This window comes from Esox lucius, chromosome 3 (genome assembly GCF_011004845.1).
Source record: "Esox lucius isolate fEsoLuc1 chromosome 3, fEsoLuc1.pri, whole genome shotgun sequence".
NCBI lineage: Eukaryota > Metazoa > Chordata > Actinopteri > Esociformes > Esocidae > Esox > Esox lucius.
The window spans coordinates 15,301,662-15,315,745 of record NC_047571.1 but is presented as its reverse complement, the minus strand read 5'-3'; the positions used below and the strand labels follow the sequence as shown (position 1 = coordinate 15,315,745).

The 14,084-nt window shown below is 39.7% G+C and overlaps 1 protein-coding gene across 2 annotated transcripts in view; it reads left to right on the top strand.

Annotated features, from left to right (window-relative positions):
- Positions 1 to 9,713: 9,713 nt before the first annotated feature.
- Positions 9,714 to 14,084, top strand: part of LOC105018716 (solute carrier family 22 member 23) — a 38,308-nt gene continuing 33,937 nt past the window's right edge. The window contains exons 1-2 of one of the 2 annotated variants that reach the window (XM_013139995.4): positions 9,714 to 9,731; positions 10,971 to 11,523. In XM_013139995.4, coding sequence (XP_012995449.3) covers positions 11,071 to 11,523 — 453 coding nt within the window. In that variant the 5' untranslated portion in view covers positions 9,714 to 9,731; positions 10,971 to 11,070. Of the gene's footprint in view, positions 9,732 to 10,471; positions 10,487 to 10,970; positions 11,524 to 14,084 lie in introns of those variants that run through there. The other variant, XM_034291457.1, reaches the window with a different exon arrangement.

The window sequence follows — 14,084 nt, the reverse complement described above, 5'->3', positions numbered from 1 at the left end:
TCTGTGGGACGCAACTTTCAAATAGAGCCACATATTTGCAATGTGATATAGATCAGGATTTTGGCTGGGCAATTTACAGTATTCCCCCATTTGTTCTTGAGTCACTTCAATATTGCTTTGGCCTTATGCTCTGGATCATTGTCTACAAATGATACTGCTACCATACAACAGTATAGCTTGAGTGTTACATGTATGATTTGGGGGGCAGCTTTTTCTTGGCCGTGTCTGGGTGGTGTGATGCAGCTTCCACTTCCCGATGTTTGATCTAACTGTGCTAACTGGGATATCCAAACACTTCAATATGATTTTCCGTATTTAATGGTTCACAGGGGTCTTGTTTTAGGTCTTGTCTCAATTTCTTTCATCTGTGTAAACTAGGAGCTTCCACAGCACACTGTTTTTCTTAAAAAATATTTCTCAACAAAAAAACGATGTCACCTTATTGTAATAGCTTTTTGTGATTTATTGTTTTAACCCTCATCTTGCCAACATATTTAACATACAATGACTACCAACTGGGTTACAAGAATAAACTACTGTAATAAACAACGTAGCAAAATGGTAACTTATTTCTTCTTAAAACATTATTAGTTATGTAAAAAGATAGCTGATTATAATTATTTTAGGAAAGTTACAGTTAATTTGTAAGTTCAAGTTCAAGTTCATTTCTTTATATAGCACATTTAAACAGCCGCTATACAGACCAAAGTGCTTTACAGAACAAGCATATAAAAAATAAAAGCAGCAAAACTACCCATAAACATATAGAGAACATCTAAACTTTAAAACAAAAAGTTAATTTGCATATAGTGTAAAACGAGAATATATACTTTTCTTCAATACAATACATACAATACATTAGTCCTTAAAAGCTTATTTACCATCTTTTGATTCTGGTATAATTTCGTTTTCAGTCATTTCAAGTAAACATTATATTTATAATATTTATATGGTGAAACCAACCAGAGTCATTTTAATAATAATTTAAATTAGATTACATTGAACTTTATTGTCAGTGGACAATACAAGTGCAGTGCAACAAAATGCAATGTATAAGTGGGATGTATAAATATGCAATGAACGCAAATGCAACTCCAAATTATTATTCTAAATGTGCAATGAAGGCCAACTGAAGGTGCAAGGTGGCATGTGCAACTGAAATGCAGGGATAGCAGCAATGCGGTTCCTGAGGTAGACATGTACATGTAATAACTGAAAACTTCCTGTTCAGACTTTGCAAAGGAATGTCAGAGTCCAGTAGTACAATGAGAGTAGTGCAACAAGGTCCCTGAGAGGCTGTATTAAGCAGTGGGGGGTATGGTTAGTGATGGGTCACAGAGTTCAGCAGGTTTACAGATGGAAAGAAACTGTTCCTGAGTCTGCTGGTGCAGGAACGAAGAGACCTGTCCCACCTGCCTGATGGTAGGAAATCTGTGTCTGCTGCATCTGTGTCTGTCTCCTCCAAAATGACTGACAGAGTGCCCCCCCCCCCCCCCCCCCCCCGATAGTTTGTGATACTTTAAATTATGACCTATGGGAAACATGAACTCAATAAATAGTTATATTTATTAAAACTTCATAGGCAGAATTGGGTGCTTTTGACTGGAAACAATGATATGAAGTCATTAGGATCAAATTGATTGACAAAGTCATGAAAAATTTGATTGATAGAATAAAGCACATGTGAGATATGACAAAACGTACCCCTCAAGGGTCTGGGGGTACCCCAGGCAGTAGGATGAGGGTTAAAGTGTCAAACAGAATGGAATGTCAATGAAATGTACCATAAAGTAATTCAGTATTATGAGAGAATTGGTCATGGGTCCATTTACTTTCGTATGGCACTGTACGATCATTATAGTTATATCATAGTCTGAGTGTGTTGTAGTAAAAGACAGTAAATCTACACGAGTGAATAGATTTTGCCATGCTGGAAGAAGTGAAGCTAATCTAAAGTGAAATACAATACTCATAACAGGAGACTCACATTCTCCATGTTATCAACCCTGTCATCTTCAACAGACACTTAGTGGCCAGACATAAAGTTTATTTTGGCCTGACGATAAAAGAACTGGGTCATGTGTCTCTTTTTAACAATGTGTCTGACTGTGTGGCCGTTCCTGATTGACACATTCTGCCCTCTGGTGTTCAAGTCCAGTCCTGATCCCTCATGTACTCAACATGGTCTCTGGGGACTCATTCGCTCTCCTGTGTGTATGTGTTTAATAATTTGCACATGTAGAAACATCAACATATCCACCCGTTTAACTGCATGGTGTGCAATACCTAGCATCATAGCATGTGGTCATAGTTCTGTATCACAATGAATATTTCTACCAGGAGAGAAATAGAAAATCGGAGACTTCGTGAAATCTGATGCATGTTACTCAGTCCCTTTCTATAGGCTCTGTTAATAGGCCTCCTGAGCTGTATAGAGTTCCCCAAATTCCAGACCAGACCTTTTAGTCATGACATCTACTAGTGTAATATTCAGTATTCCAAACATGTCCACCTATGGCATTACATTATCAAGATTTTACCGTGGATTTGGTTTTGTCCAGTGGAGTATATATTGTTGATCTAAATGTTTTTTTTCCCCCTCATAACCCTGGACTGAAGCCACCATCTTGTCTAATTGGAGTCTTTGTCTGTAAAACTTTGGCGATCAAAATCAAGAGGGTCACACCCTGTTAAATTTTTTTGTTTTCTCAGAGGTGGAGTGACCATGTTTACTTTTTACCTTCAACTCTCATTTCATAAGCTCCATAGCACCAACACACCCCAGAGCGAGACGCAACATGCCTGTGGCTCAGACATCATTTGTATAATGTCAGGCACCTGTTCTGAACACAGGCCAGAACACCACCTCTCATCCCCTAACTGAGACTGCAGCCTGCTGGTTTAGACTTGTGTCGTTTACATTCACAGCCTAGTCACATAGTGGACGTTATTATCCACAGACATTTACAGGTAGCCTTGCTCAAGGGCTAAAATCCTTACACAATTACACATTTTTCACCATACTGGAATTGATCCAGTGGCCTTGTGAGGCCATCTGCCACCCAATGTCACTCTGACTAACTCCCGGTAATAGATTTGGGATGGTATAATCAGATTACAGATAGCAGAAACATGACAATTTATTTACGGTCATTTTATGGTTCATTGTCAATGTCTGACTTTTGTCCGAAAGATTGGTTTTAGAGGGGTTGAGGGGCATGCCTCATGTAGGTATGGTATGAACGGATCCCTTGAAAGACTCACTCAGCCCTGGCCATGGAGTACAGTGTTGCAGTGTGGACTTTCACCTCAGCTCCCTTTATCACTGTTGTCACCGCGAAAAGGGTGTGTCTAATTGAATACCCTGTCTAACCTGTAACTCTAAAAAGCTTTTTCAACCTCCCCTCACATGTTGGCCGCCTCTTGTGAAACTCCCTTCCCTTCCACTGCCCAGACAAATTGAGAACTGGTCACGGGTGACTCAATTTCCCTCAATAATTGATTGAAGAATTATTGTCCAGCAATCATAGTTCACCAGGGGGCAAGGTTACTGATGTAGGGGCCCATCTAAGGTTGCTACAGGCTGAATGTAAAACAGGATGATGCAGAGTGTACAGCACCAACAATGTTAAGTTAAAACAGTCAAACACAACATGGATTAACCTCCTGGCTACATGTGTCGCTCTGAATAGCCTGAAGAACATTCAGAGTTACTTTCGTTTGGCACAACCAGTTTAGCTGCCCGTCTCTCTCTTATTTATCTCTCGATCTGTGTCCGTCACACCCAGACATGGCCATTGCATTTGAGGCCCCTGAATTTCCAATTTGATAGTAAATCGTTAGCGAATTTGATTTCCACTGGACTATACACTAGAATGTGTTATGTATTTGATGATTACTCAGTCCCAAAACATAGTGTTGACTGTATGTGAATCCCTGTTATTACAGTATGAGCCAGCAGGAAGACTGTACCTGTTGACTCACCTTATTCCACCACACAGAACTTACTACTGTTATAATCTAGGGGAAGACAGAAAACAGACTAACTTGGTGATGAACACTTCTTCCAGGTTGATATCTGTAATGGCTATGGTACTGTTATCTGAATGAAACATCTTGTTGTAGGTGATCTTGACTATACCATGAGTTCATATCTCTCTCTTCTCCAAAACAGAACCACGCACCAATAATCTAACAAACAAAACCATTATAATATACAAATCTAATGTATCTGTGTGAGTAGAACTAATTCAACATGTGTACACTGCTCCTATGTGAAAACCTGAGTTGACACATGGAAAACAAGAACTTCTGAATAATAAGAATGCATGTGTTGTAAATAGAATTGTAAATAGAACCAAATAAAACAATTTGTCTGTGTTCGCCAGTTTTAGAAATTGATGACAAGGTAAAAGGGGTGCATCACTAAACAGTGAATGTAAATGCACATTTTTTTCACTCTTCTTCTTTATTTAATGAATCACTGGTTATTGACAGGCTTTACCTGTTCTTTTACGTCTTAATTGGAAACTTCACTAAACTGAACTCAGCCAAACCCAGCCGACTACTTTTACTTTGTAACACAGAGAAATGAAAGGATGACTCATAAAATTAAGGTGATTTTCTGGCAGCTTCCATTGTGGGAGAATTATGAGACCAGCGCGAACTGTTTATGCTCTAGCAACAAAGTACTTTGGATCATTTTAACCCTAAATGTTCCAACACATTTCAATCCCTAAAAGTAATTATTTTATTAACCTTTCACAGCACCAGTAAATGGTTTTATTGTAGGCCAATGTATAAACGTAAGTAAATAAAAAAATGTATGATTGGGTTATGTGTAATTATTTCCATTTACTGTCTACATTCAACGTAATGTATATACTATAAAATAAAGAGCTACTAAAATAAGCAAAGAAAAACAGTACATTCTAGGTAGAAAAAACCTCCAAATTGTGTAAATAGAAAATGGCAGTGATGTAGTGACACACGTTAACCAGCAGAGAGTGCCATTGCACAAATGAAAAAAATGGCAGTGGGTTAAGAATCAATACTTCATGTCCCCTGAAAGACTCACTCAGCCCTGGCCATACAGTACAGAGGTGTTGCAGTGGGTTAGACCTCCACATCTGCTCCCTTCCTTAGCCACCTTTATCATTGTCATCACTGCTAAGAGGTTCTAATTGATTACCCTGTCTAAACTGTAATCCTCAAACACTTTGTCAACCTCCCTTTACCTCTTGGCTACATGCGCTGCTATAAACAGCCAGAGGAACATTTGGATTTACTTTCAATTGAGGTCCCTGCAGTTCACATTCAGTAGTAAATCATTAGCGTGACTCTAATCTTTGTTTTCCACAATACAACAGTGCACACTGGAATACACACTACTACATTTAAAACATTGGCAAAAAGTAGGATGAATTACTACACAAAATAACATCTGTTATTTTGAGGCACACCTTGTCTGAACTGTGTTATGGAAGTCTGCATGTGTGATGATTACTCAGTCCCACAACAGTGTTGACTGTATGTGAATCACTGTGATTATGAGCCATTCAGAAGACAGTTGACACACCTAAATCCACCAGAAAGACAGTAACATCATCATCTAGGAAAGACAGAAAACAGACTAACAACTCTGTGATGAACACTAGCTCTAGGTGGACATTTATCTTTAATACTATAATATAATATCTATAATATCTGTGTACTATAACATATATATGTAATGCTATAATACTTAAATCTGAATTACACATGTAATAATATGTGATGTTGAATAAGTAAATTGAATCTGTGTGAGCGAGATGGTAAGAGAAGCTGAGCTCCTTCATTGTGTGTACATTTCTCTTACATGAAAACCTGAGTTGACACACAGAAACATACTTCCTGAATAATTAGAATGCCTGTGTGGTTGCGCGACCAACCCACCATCAGCCCCTATCAGTTGGACTTTGCACTGCCTGGTGTCTGTACACATTTGAAAAAGTGACACTACGTATGCAAATCTCTGACAGGGGGCATCACTAATTAAGTAGGGTGGTGTTTTCTTCCAACATTCAAGCACTGACCGAACTCTGCAGAAATGACAGCCATGGGGGAATTAAAGGTGATTTCCTGATAGAAAACCCCAGCATGAACCCATTTTCATCTAGGATGTTTTTAACCCTGAGAAACGGAAAACAATCACATGGTGTTTCAACTCACTTATTTTAATCACCTTTTTGCAATGCACGTAAATGCATCCAAGGGCAAGTGAACTTGAAATGGACAATTCTGAAGGGACACACTGTAGCCAGCAGAGAGTGGCTACTAAATAGAACATATATGTCAGTGGGTTTAGTACACTTTATATGGATTTAGTTGTCTTTTGCTTTTGAATTAGTGGCCTAATTCAATTAAGTCACAATCAATCAAGTCACAATTAATCAATACTTAAATAATATTGTGATGAAGCTCATACAATAAAATGCTCATACAATAAAATCACAGGTGATTTTAATACTCTTTTTGTATATTTTTGTGTAATAATAATGTGTATTTGTGTCTGTTTTAGAAATACTTGTGTGTAATAATAACGTGTATTTTTGTCTGTGTTAGAAAAATATCGAGACAAAGAGAGATTTCCAAAAGAGCAAAGATAGAAATGACACGTCTGTGTGAGACAGAGTGCCTTCCAACCAAACATTAATCACCAGCCTAGTGGCACAAACACACGCAGGTCAAGTCACACCCTGGACAAGGCCCCGCCACGCCTGAAACGGTTGCCATGGTGACAAATAAGCAGGTTGGAAGGACAACAAACAGCAGGGTGACTGAGGCAGAGTTGTGGAGTGGGTGTGCAGCTCATGTTTCTTTGGCAGTCACCCATTTGCCTGAGTAAATGCCCGGGACCTTTTGAAGTTGAATGTTTGCAAATGAAACCTCATATTTAACACATAAAGAGTTTCACTGGTAATACTTTTATCTTTGTCCAATTAGGAAACAGACATTTTCATTTTTTAATACAGGACATTTTGTTGTAAATACTATATGGCATAATATTTACAACAAGATGTCCTGTAGGCTATTAAAAAATGAAAATGTCTGTTTCCTAATTGGACAAAGATAAAAGTTGACCTATACAGTAAAACTTTATTTGGATAGTCAATCTGTAAATGCTTTATAGGCGGTGTACAGACAATCAATAACATTTCAGTAAACTATGTACTAACCCTGACCATTAACCTCATTCTATCCCTAACCTTAAGCCTTTTCCTAACCCTTATCCTAACACGTATAGTAAACCTAACCCTGACCTTAAACTTCATTTAATCCCTAACCTTAAGCCTTTTCCTAACCCTTACATTTTTAAATGTATTGCCAACCTAACCCTAACCTCAGCAAGCATTCACTTTGTTTTTAAAGGTTTGTTGATTCTATGGAATATCTATAGCATCCAACAAAGGACATTTTGACTATCCAAATGAAGTGTATCCCTAAAGTGTAACATATCAAAATATGCATTATATACAGTATCTCACAAAAGTGAGTACACCCCTCACATTTTATCTTTTTCACATTACCTTTTCATGTGACAACTCTGAAGAAATGACACTTTGCTAGAATGTAAAGTAGTGAGTGTACAGCTTGTATAACAGTGAAAATTTGCTGTCCCCTCAAAATAACTCAACACACAGCCATTAATGTTTAAACTGCTGGCAACAGAAGTGAGTACACCCCTAAGTGAAAATGTCCAAATTGTGCCCAATTAGCCATTTTCCCTCCCCGTTGACATGTGACTCATTAGTGTTACAAGGTCTCAGGTGTGAATGGGGAGGAGGTGTGTTACATTTGGTGTTATCACTCTCACACTCCCCCATACTGGTCACTGGAAGTTCAAAATGGTACCTCAAGGCAAAGAACTCTCTGAGGATCTGAAAAAAGAATTGGTGCTCTACATAAAGATGGCCTAGGCTATAAGAAGATTGCCAAGACCCTGAAACTGAGCTGCAGCACGGTGACCAAGACCATACAGCGGTTTAACAGGACAGGTTCCACTCAGAACAGGCCTCGCCACGGTCGACCAAAGAAGTTGATTGCATGTGCTCAGCGTCATATCCAGAGGTTGTCTTTGGGAAATAGACGTATGAGTGCTGCAACCATTGAAGGGGTGGGGGCCTGTCAGTGCTCAGACCATACGCCGCACACTGCATCAAATTGGTCTGCATGGCTGTCGTCCCAGAAGGAAGCCTCTTCTAAAGATGATGCACAAGAAAGCCCGCAAACAGCTTGCTGAAGACAAGCAGACTAAGGACACGGATTACTGGAACCATGTCCTGTGGTCTGATGAGACCAAGATAAACGTATTTGGTTCAGATGGTGTCAAGCGTGTGTGGTGGTAACAAGGTGAGGAGTACAAAGACAAGTGTGTCTTGCCTACAGTCAAGCATGGTGGTGGGAGTGTCATGATCTGGGGGTGCATGAGTGCTGCCGGCACTGGGAAGCTACAGTTAATTGAGGGAACCATGAATGCCAACATGTACTGTGACATACTGAAGCAGAGCATGATCCCCTCCCTTCGGAATTTTGCCGCAGGGCTGTATTCCAACATGATAACGACCCCAAACACACCTCCAAGACGACCACTGCCTTGCTAAAAAAGCTGAGGGTAAAGGTGATATACTGGCCAAGCATGTCTGCAGACCTAAACCCTGATCACTACCACCAGTCTTTCTGGGTATTCCTCTACCAGCTTTGCAAACATGGATTGGGGCAGTTTTTCCATTCTTCCTAGCGAATCCTCTCAAGCTCTGTCAGATTGGATCGGGAGCATCGATAGGCTTCAAGTCCAGGCTTGATTAAATATAATCACTAAAACATTCAGCGGTAACAAAGCAAAATGCGAAGAAAGTTCAGGGGTCCAAATACTTTCCAAAAGCACATTTGTGTATTTAAAAATGTATACTTCTACATATGGGGAGAGCAATAATATCCCCTAGAACAGTCTGCTACTAAGTTACAGTTACATTCTTAGGTGTATGTTTCGGAAGTGCTGCATGTGTAGAAACACACCTAGGTTGACCTGTGTTACCAGTGGGTGTCAGCATTGTGCCAGTTAACACAATGGTAACAGTTTGGAACTGCTGCAGACCATTCCATCGACTGTCTGTAGCCGGATATAGTGGCATCTTTGGTTTGGGTTGACTGCTACCAAATTGTCTATCTTTTGTAGCTTACTGAAATACTAAAACAAATAACTGGGTATACAAATAAGTTTAATTCTTTCAATTAACTATATTCAATGCAAAAAAATGCATTCAAAATGAAATGCTAGTAAATTAAACATAGGAAAGCATTACATTTTGGGGACAGTTCCATAAACTACAATTACAAAACATCTAACTGACTATTTATTTTCTTATTCATGTCTTTATTTGTTTGTTGTAATACAGGTCGCCACTGTAAACGAGACCTCGGTCTTAGCTGGTTTTCCCTGTATAAATAAAATTACAAATAAATTAAAAAACATTCAAGGCCAAAGATTCAATCACACGAGTAAACAAAAAAATTGCAATTATGTAGTGGCTCAATGTAACCAGCAGAGAGTGACACTGTCACTAAATACAAAGAAAATACAAGGGTTCAATACACTTCATATTGATTATGTTGTGTTGATTTTGAATACTTTGCCTAATTTACTCATAGGTTCCAGTCTTTTATGTGACCACAACAGACACTGTAGCTGGGTAAGAATACACTATTATTTTACAAAATATAGCAATTAATCTCTTAACTGTCATTTTAACATATCTTTATATGTACAGTATGTGTAAACCTAATTAAAAAAAATACTTGCTCAATATGTATGTGTGTGTATTATACACATTAAAACCTGACAATTTGGGGTTAGATTTGGGGAAAACATAGAACTGGCGTAATTGTTAGAATTGGGGTTAGTTTGAGGTTTAGACATTAAGGGTTAGGTTTAGGATTAGGCGTTAAAGGTTAGGCTAAATTTAGGCATACATGGGATAAGGAAAATAGGGGATCATTTTTCTGTCCCCCACAAGGATATAAAGACAACTGTATGTCGGTCCTGATTAGGGAAAATACGATATCCGTCTCAGGGTTTAGGTTTAGAAAAAACAAACAATTTGCCACAATGTCAGAATTGGGGTTAATTTCAGATCCCCAGAATAGAAAGAAACGTGTGTATGAATGTGTGTTAGAAAAACAGCTCACAACCCTACTTTTTTTCTTCAACTTGATTTACTCGATTTCATACTATCTTCTCCCTCCACAGTGACAGTCCTATTGTCACAGAACTATAAGGACAGGCCTATAACAACCAACTAAACGCCTCCGACAAACATTACAATGAAAGCCTTTGTCACTTTTTAGAGCCAAAGCCTCTTTAGGCACTCTGTCAGGGTATGCATACGCCAGTCATTGCGATCACGACAAGGGCGGAGGGTGGTTCAAAGTTTCGCCTTAATCGCCGGTTTGTTTTAACTTTCTTCATATTCTGCAAATAGGCACAATCCGTAGCATTCCACTACTGTGAAAAATACTGAACAAATTAATTCGTATGACGTGTTTGGGGTTAACAGGATTTGTTTACAATAACTCAGAGTGTAGGCTTGTTCGCTATTTGGACAGGTGTGTTACCTGTAGCGCCACCCCACAACCTCGGTTTATACTTCTTCCGGTACAGCTCACAGATAGGTTGTGCAAATTCTACGCTAATTTGATCAATTCAGTAGACGGGAATGGTAGCTTTATGAAAGACTTCCCTCTCGTAATGCTCTCACACGTTTGCATTTTATAGTAGGAAATTTGCCCTCCTGAATTTAAACCTAAACGCGGTCAGACAAATAAGGGAATTTCGTTTAGAGGCAATAGTGAGTCCACCTAAACAGAAACACAGGGAGTGAGCGCTGAGCAGCTTCCTGATCATAAAGAGGTGCGTCTTATTTCAATTTCAGTGATAGCCTGTGCACGGCTTCCAACACCAGAGCGGGGGCATTGACGCATTGTGGAGTCTACGGGTAGCACTGCCAACCCGGCTGCGCTACAGACGCATCCATGAGCGAAACCGCGATGGCCGTGGTGCAGCTCGAGACGGAGGACCATCAACCGGAGAATGGCTTCGTTTCACCAGAAACCGAATCGCCGGGATTGCTCACACGCATCGACCATTCTGTCTTGCCTTTTCTAGGGGGATTTGGGAAATACCAGAGACAGCTCATCGTCCTGACATGGATTCCAGCATTATTTATTGGATTCAGCCAGTACTCTGATGAATTCCTTCTTGCCCAACCGAACAACACATGTGTTCCGCCAGCGGCAAATATGACTAATTTGACTAAAAGTCCTTCTTCATTATTTCATGGTCCCAATAATAGTTTTCCGCGAACAGCGGCGTACGTTTATACCAATGGCACACACAACGAAACAGCCAGGCATCTGCAACATTGCATGTGCAAGGAGTGGACGTTTGAGCTTCATACGGGACTCATGCAGAATGTGGTTACCAAGGTAAGTTTCGCAGCGAGACAGCAATTAAGATGCATTTCATTAGTTTATATTATGTCATAATATGTATCACTCCCTTTTTACTCAAATGAGGTGCATCGAATCAAATGCATTGTAGTATCATCGGTTTACACAGCCATAAGTAAAGGGTTTTGGTTTCAAATGTTTTATTTACCATTAATTCGGTCAAGAAATACTTGTTCACATCAACAAAATACCAAGGAGGCAAACCTCCAAGGTAAAATAATTTGAACATATCCAAATATATACCCCATCCCTCCCCTCCCCACTATACTCCCTCTTCATAAAATCTCAGGTGAGTTTTGTAAAAAACAATGTCAGAGGGCAGCACCTTCACCTTAAGCAGGTGGCTGTTACATACATTTATTGCATTCCCAGCATCCGAAAGCTTACTGGTGCATGCAGCCCTGGAATGGATTTTTCCACAATGGGCTTTCCCGGGATAATATGACCTGCTCCACTGAGTGCTTTAATAATGTATTTATGGGCCTATGAATAATCATAGATGATAAGAGTAGCCTATGTGGGCTGGAGATGCTGTTCTTTAGCCTATAGCGCATCGGCATCCGCAAGTGATTTTAATCTCGACATGCCACCAGTATTCCTAAACCAGGAATGGCATGACTCATCGGAGCAGAGGTCTAGGTGCAAGCTGTCGTAAAGGAATGTCCCTAGCTCTCTGACCATGATCATGACGGAATGTGTCGGTGGTCATAATGGGCCAGTCCAGTGCTTTGGCTTGATGTTTGACTTAGAGCGAAGGGGCTGTACTGACACACACATCATTGCTTTCCTTGGTGTGCCTTGCGCCACCTGAGAATAAGCACTTGGCACTTTTTCGAATGTCTCCTGCTCTTAGCCAAACTCACCACGCCAACGCTGGACTGGCGTCTGTGTCATTTACTCTATTTCCCCTTTACCAGTCCCCCAATTAAAATCAAACCCACAACTCCAAACATACAAGCACTAAGCTCTGTCACCTGTACCACCCAGGACAGTTAAGCTATATACAAGAACTACCAATACTGTATACATGAGGGTGGACCTGGTCTTCTATGTAGATCTCTATTGACCAGGGCAAAGTGACTAGGCAGAAATAGGAGTCAATAAGTAGCAGGTAGTCAGTGCTGATAGTCCAGTCGACCATTGATTAACTATTCACAGTTGCCTGAAGATGGAAGCTGTCTTGGAGCCTGTTTGTCTCATACCTTGTGCTCCTATACATTATTGTTCAGTTCCTTTGCCTCAGGTGTTTATCGATCCACACAGGCCAACTAGTCATAGATACCCTCTGTAGTTATTGGTAAGCATTTTCTTCTTTTGGGTCAGCAATCCAAAAAAAGTTTTATTTGAAATTAAACATTTCCTATCTTCTTATTTTCAAAATGATTAGGACTGAATAATATAATTTCCAAATTAAACATGTTTGCGTAGAATTTTGTCACATCCTTTGCATGCAAAATGCCCGAAGTCTTCAACACGTTGACCCTGCCAGACGTTGTGTATTGCCTCTGGTGATGCCCTGCCTGGACTTTATTTTTAATATGTTCCAAATGTTTGTCAGAATCAGTACTAGACATTTTCATGTATAATCCCTCTGCAAATGCAGGAACATACCTGACTAACCAGAAACACATGTCAAGCCAATTGCACCAATATTTTGGTATAGAATGGGTTGTCATTGTTCCTAAACAATTGCTGAGAATCTATGTTTAAATATCGTATTCTGAACTTTTGGAGCATAGAAAAAAATGCGTACTGTGATTTCCCCTTTTGCACTTTGAAAATAGATCTTATCAGGCCAACTTTCACAATCAGCTGTTTTTCTGAGAGGAAATTATTGAGAAATGCTTTGGCATTCTTTTTTATTGACCGCTTGCAGTTTGAGAGCATCCAGAGCCGGGATGCCTGTCGTGTCATTATGGGCTATTTCTGTAATCTCTAAAGATCCACAAATCAGCAAGAAGACAATAATAGTTTTTCTAACACATTGTGGATACTGTGTCTTAATAATCCCTCTCTAATTTGTAGTTCTGTAAAGGCAAGTCGCAGCTCTCTTGACTTGGTTAATGATTTCTACTTTTATCAAAAAAGGTTAACAACTGAACTTTAAGGTCACACTTTACTACATTGTAAGTACCACTCAATAGGCTATACATGCTTTATGATATGTCTATGGGCCTCTGCAGTTTGATAATTTTTTGTCAGGTTTGTCCAAGTGTTGTGTTTGTGTTAACAACTGACTTAAGCAAACATTTAAAAAGGTTGTCTTTAGTTATCCTGTTCTAGTCATCACCACTGGGTTATAACTCAACACTGATGTACTTCAGAAAAAATAAAGGGTTTGTACCAGACCATGGCCTCAGCCCTGTGTGATGGGAGTGTGAGCCACCTTGCGCGCCACACGCTCTTGGACATCTGTTTATCGCACATATTGTCCCATGTTTAAACAAGCCGCCGATAAAAATTCAGCTGCCCTGCCTACAGAATCTTCCCATTCCAACGCCAGCCAAGGAAATGGCTTTATGGTGCACACTAAAACG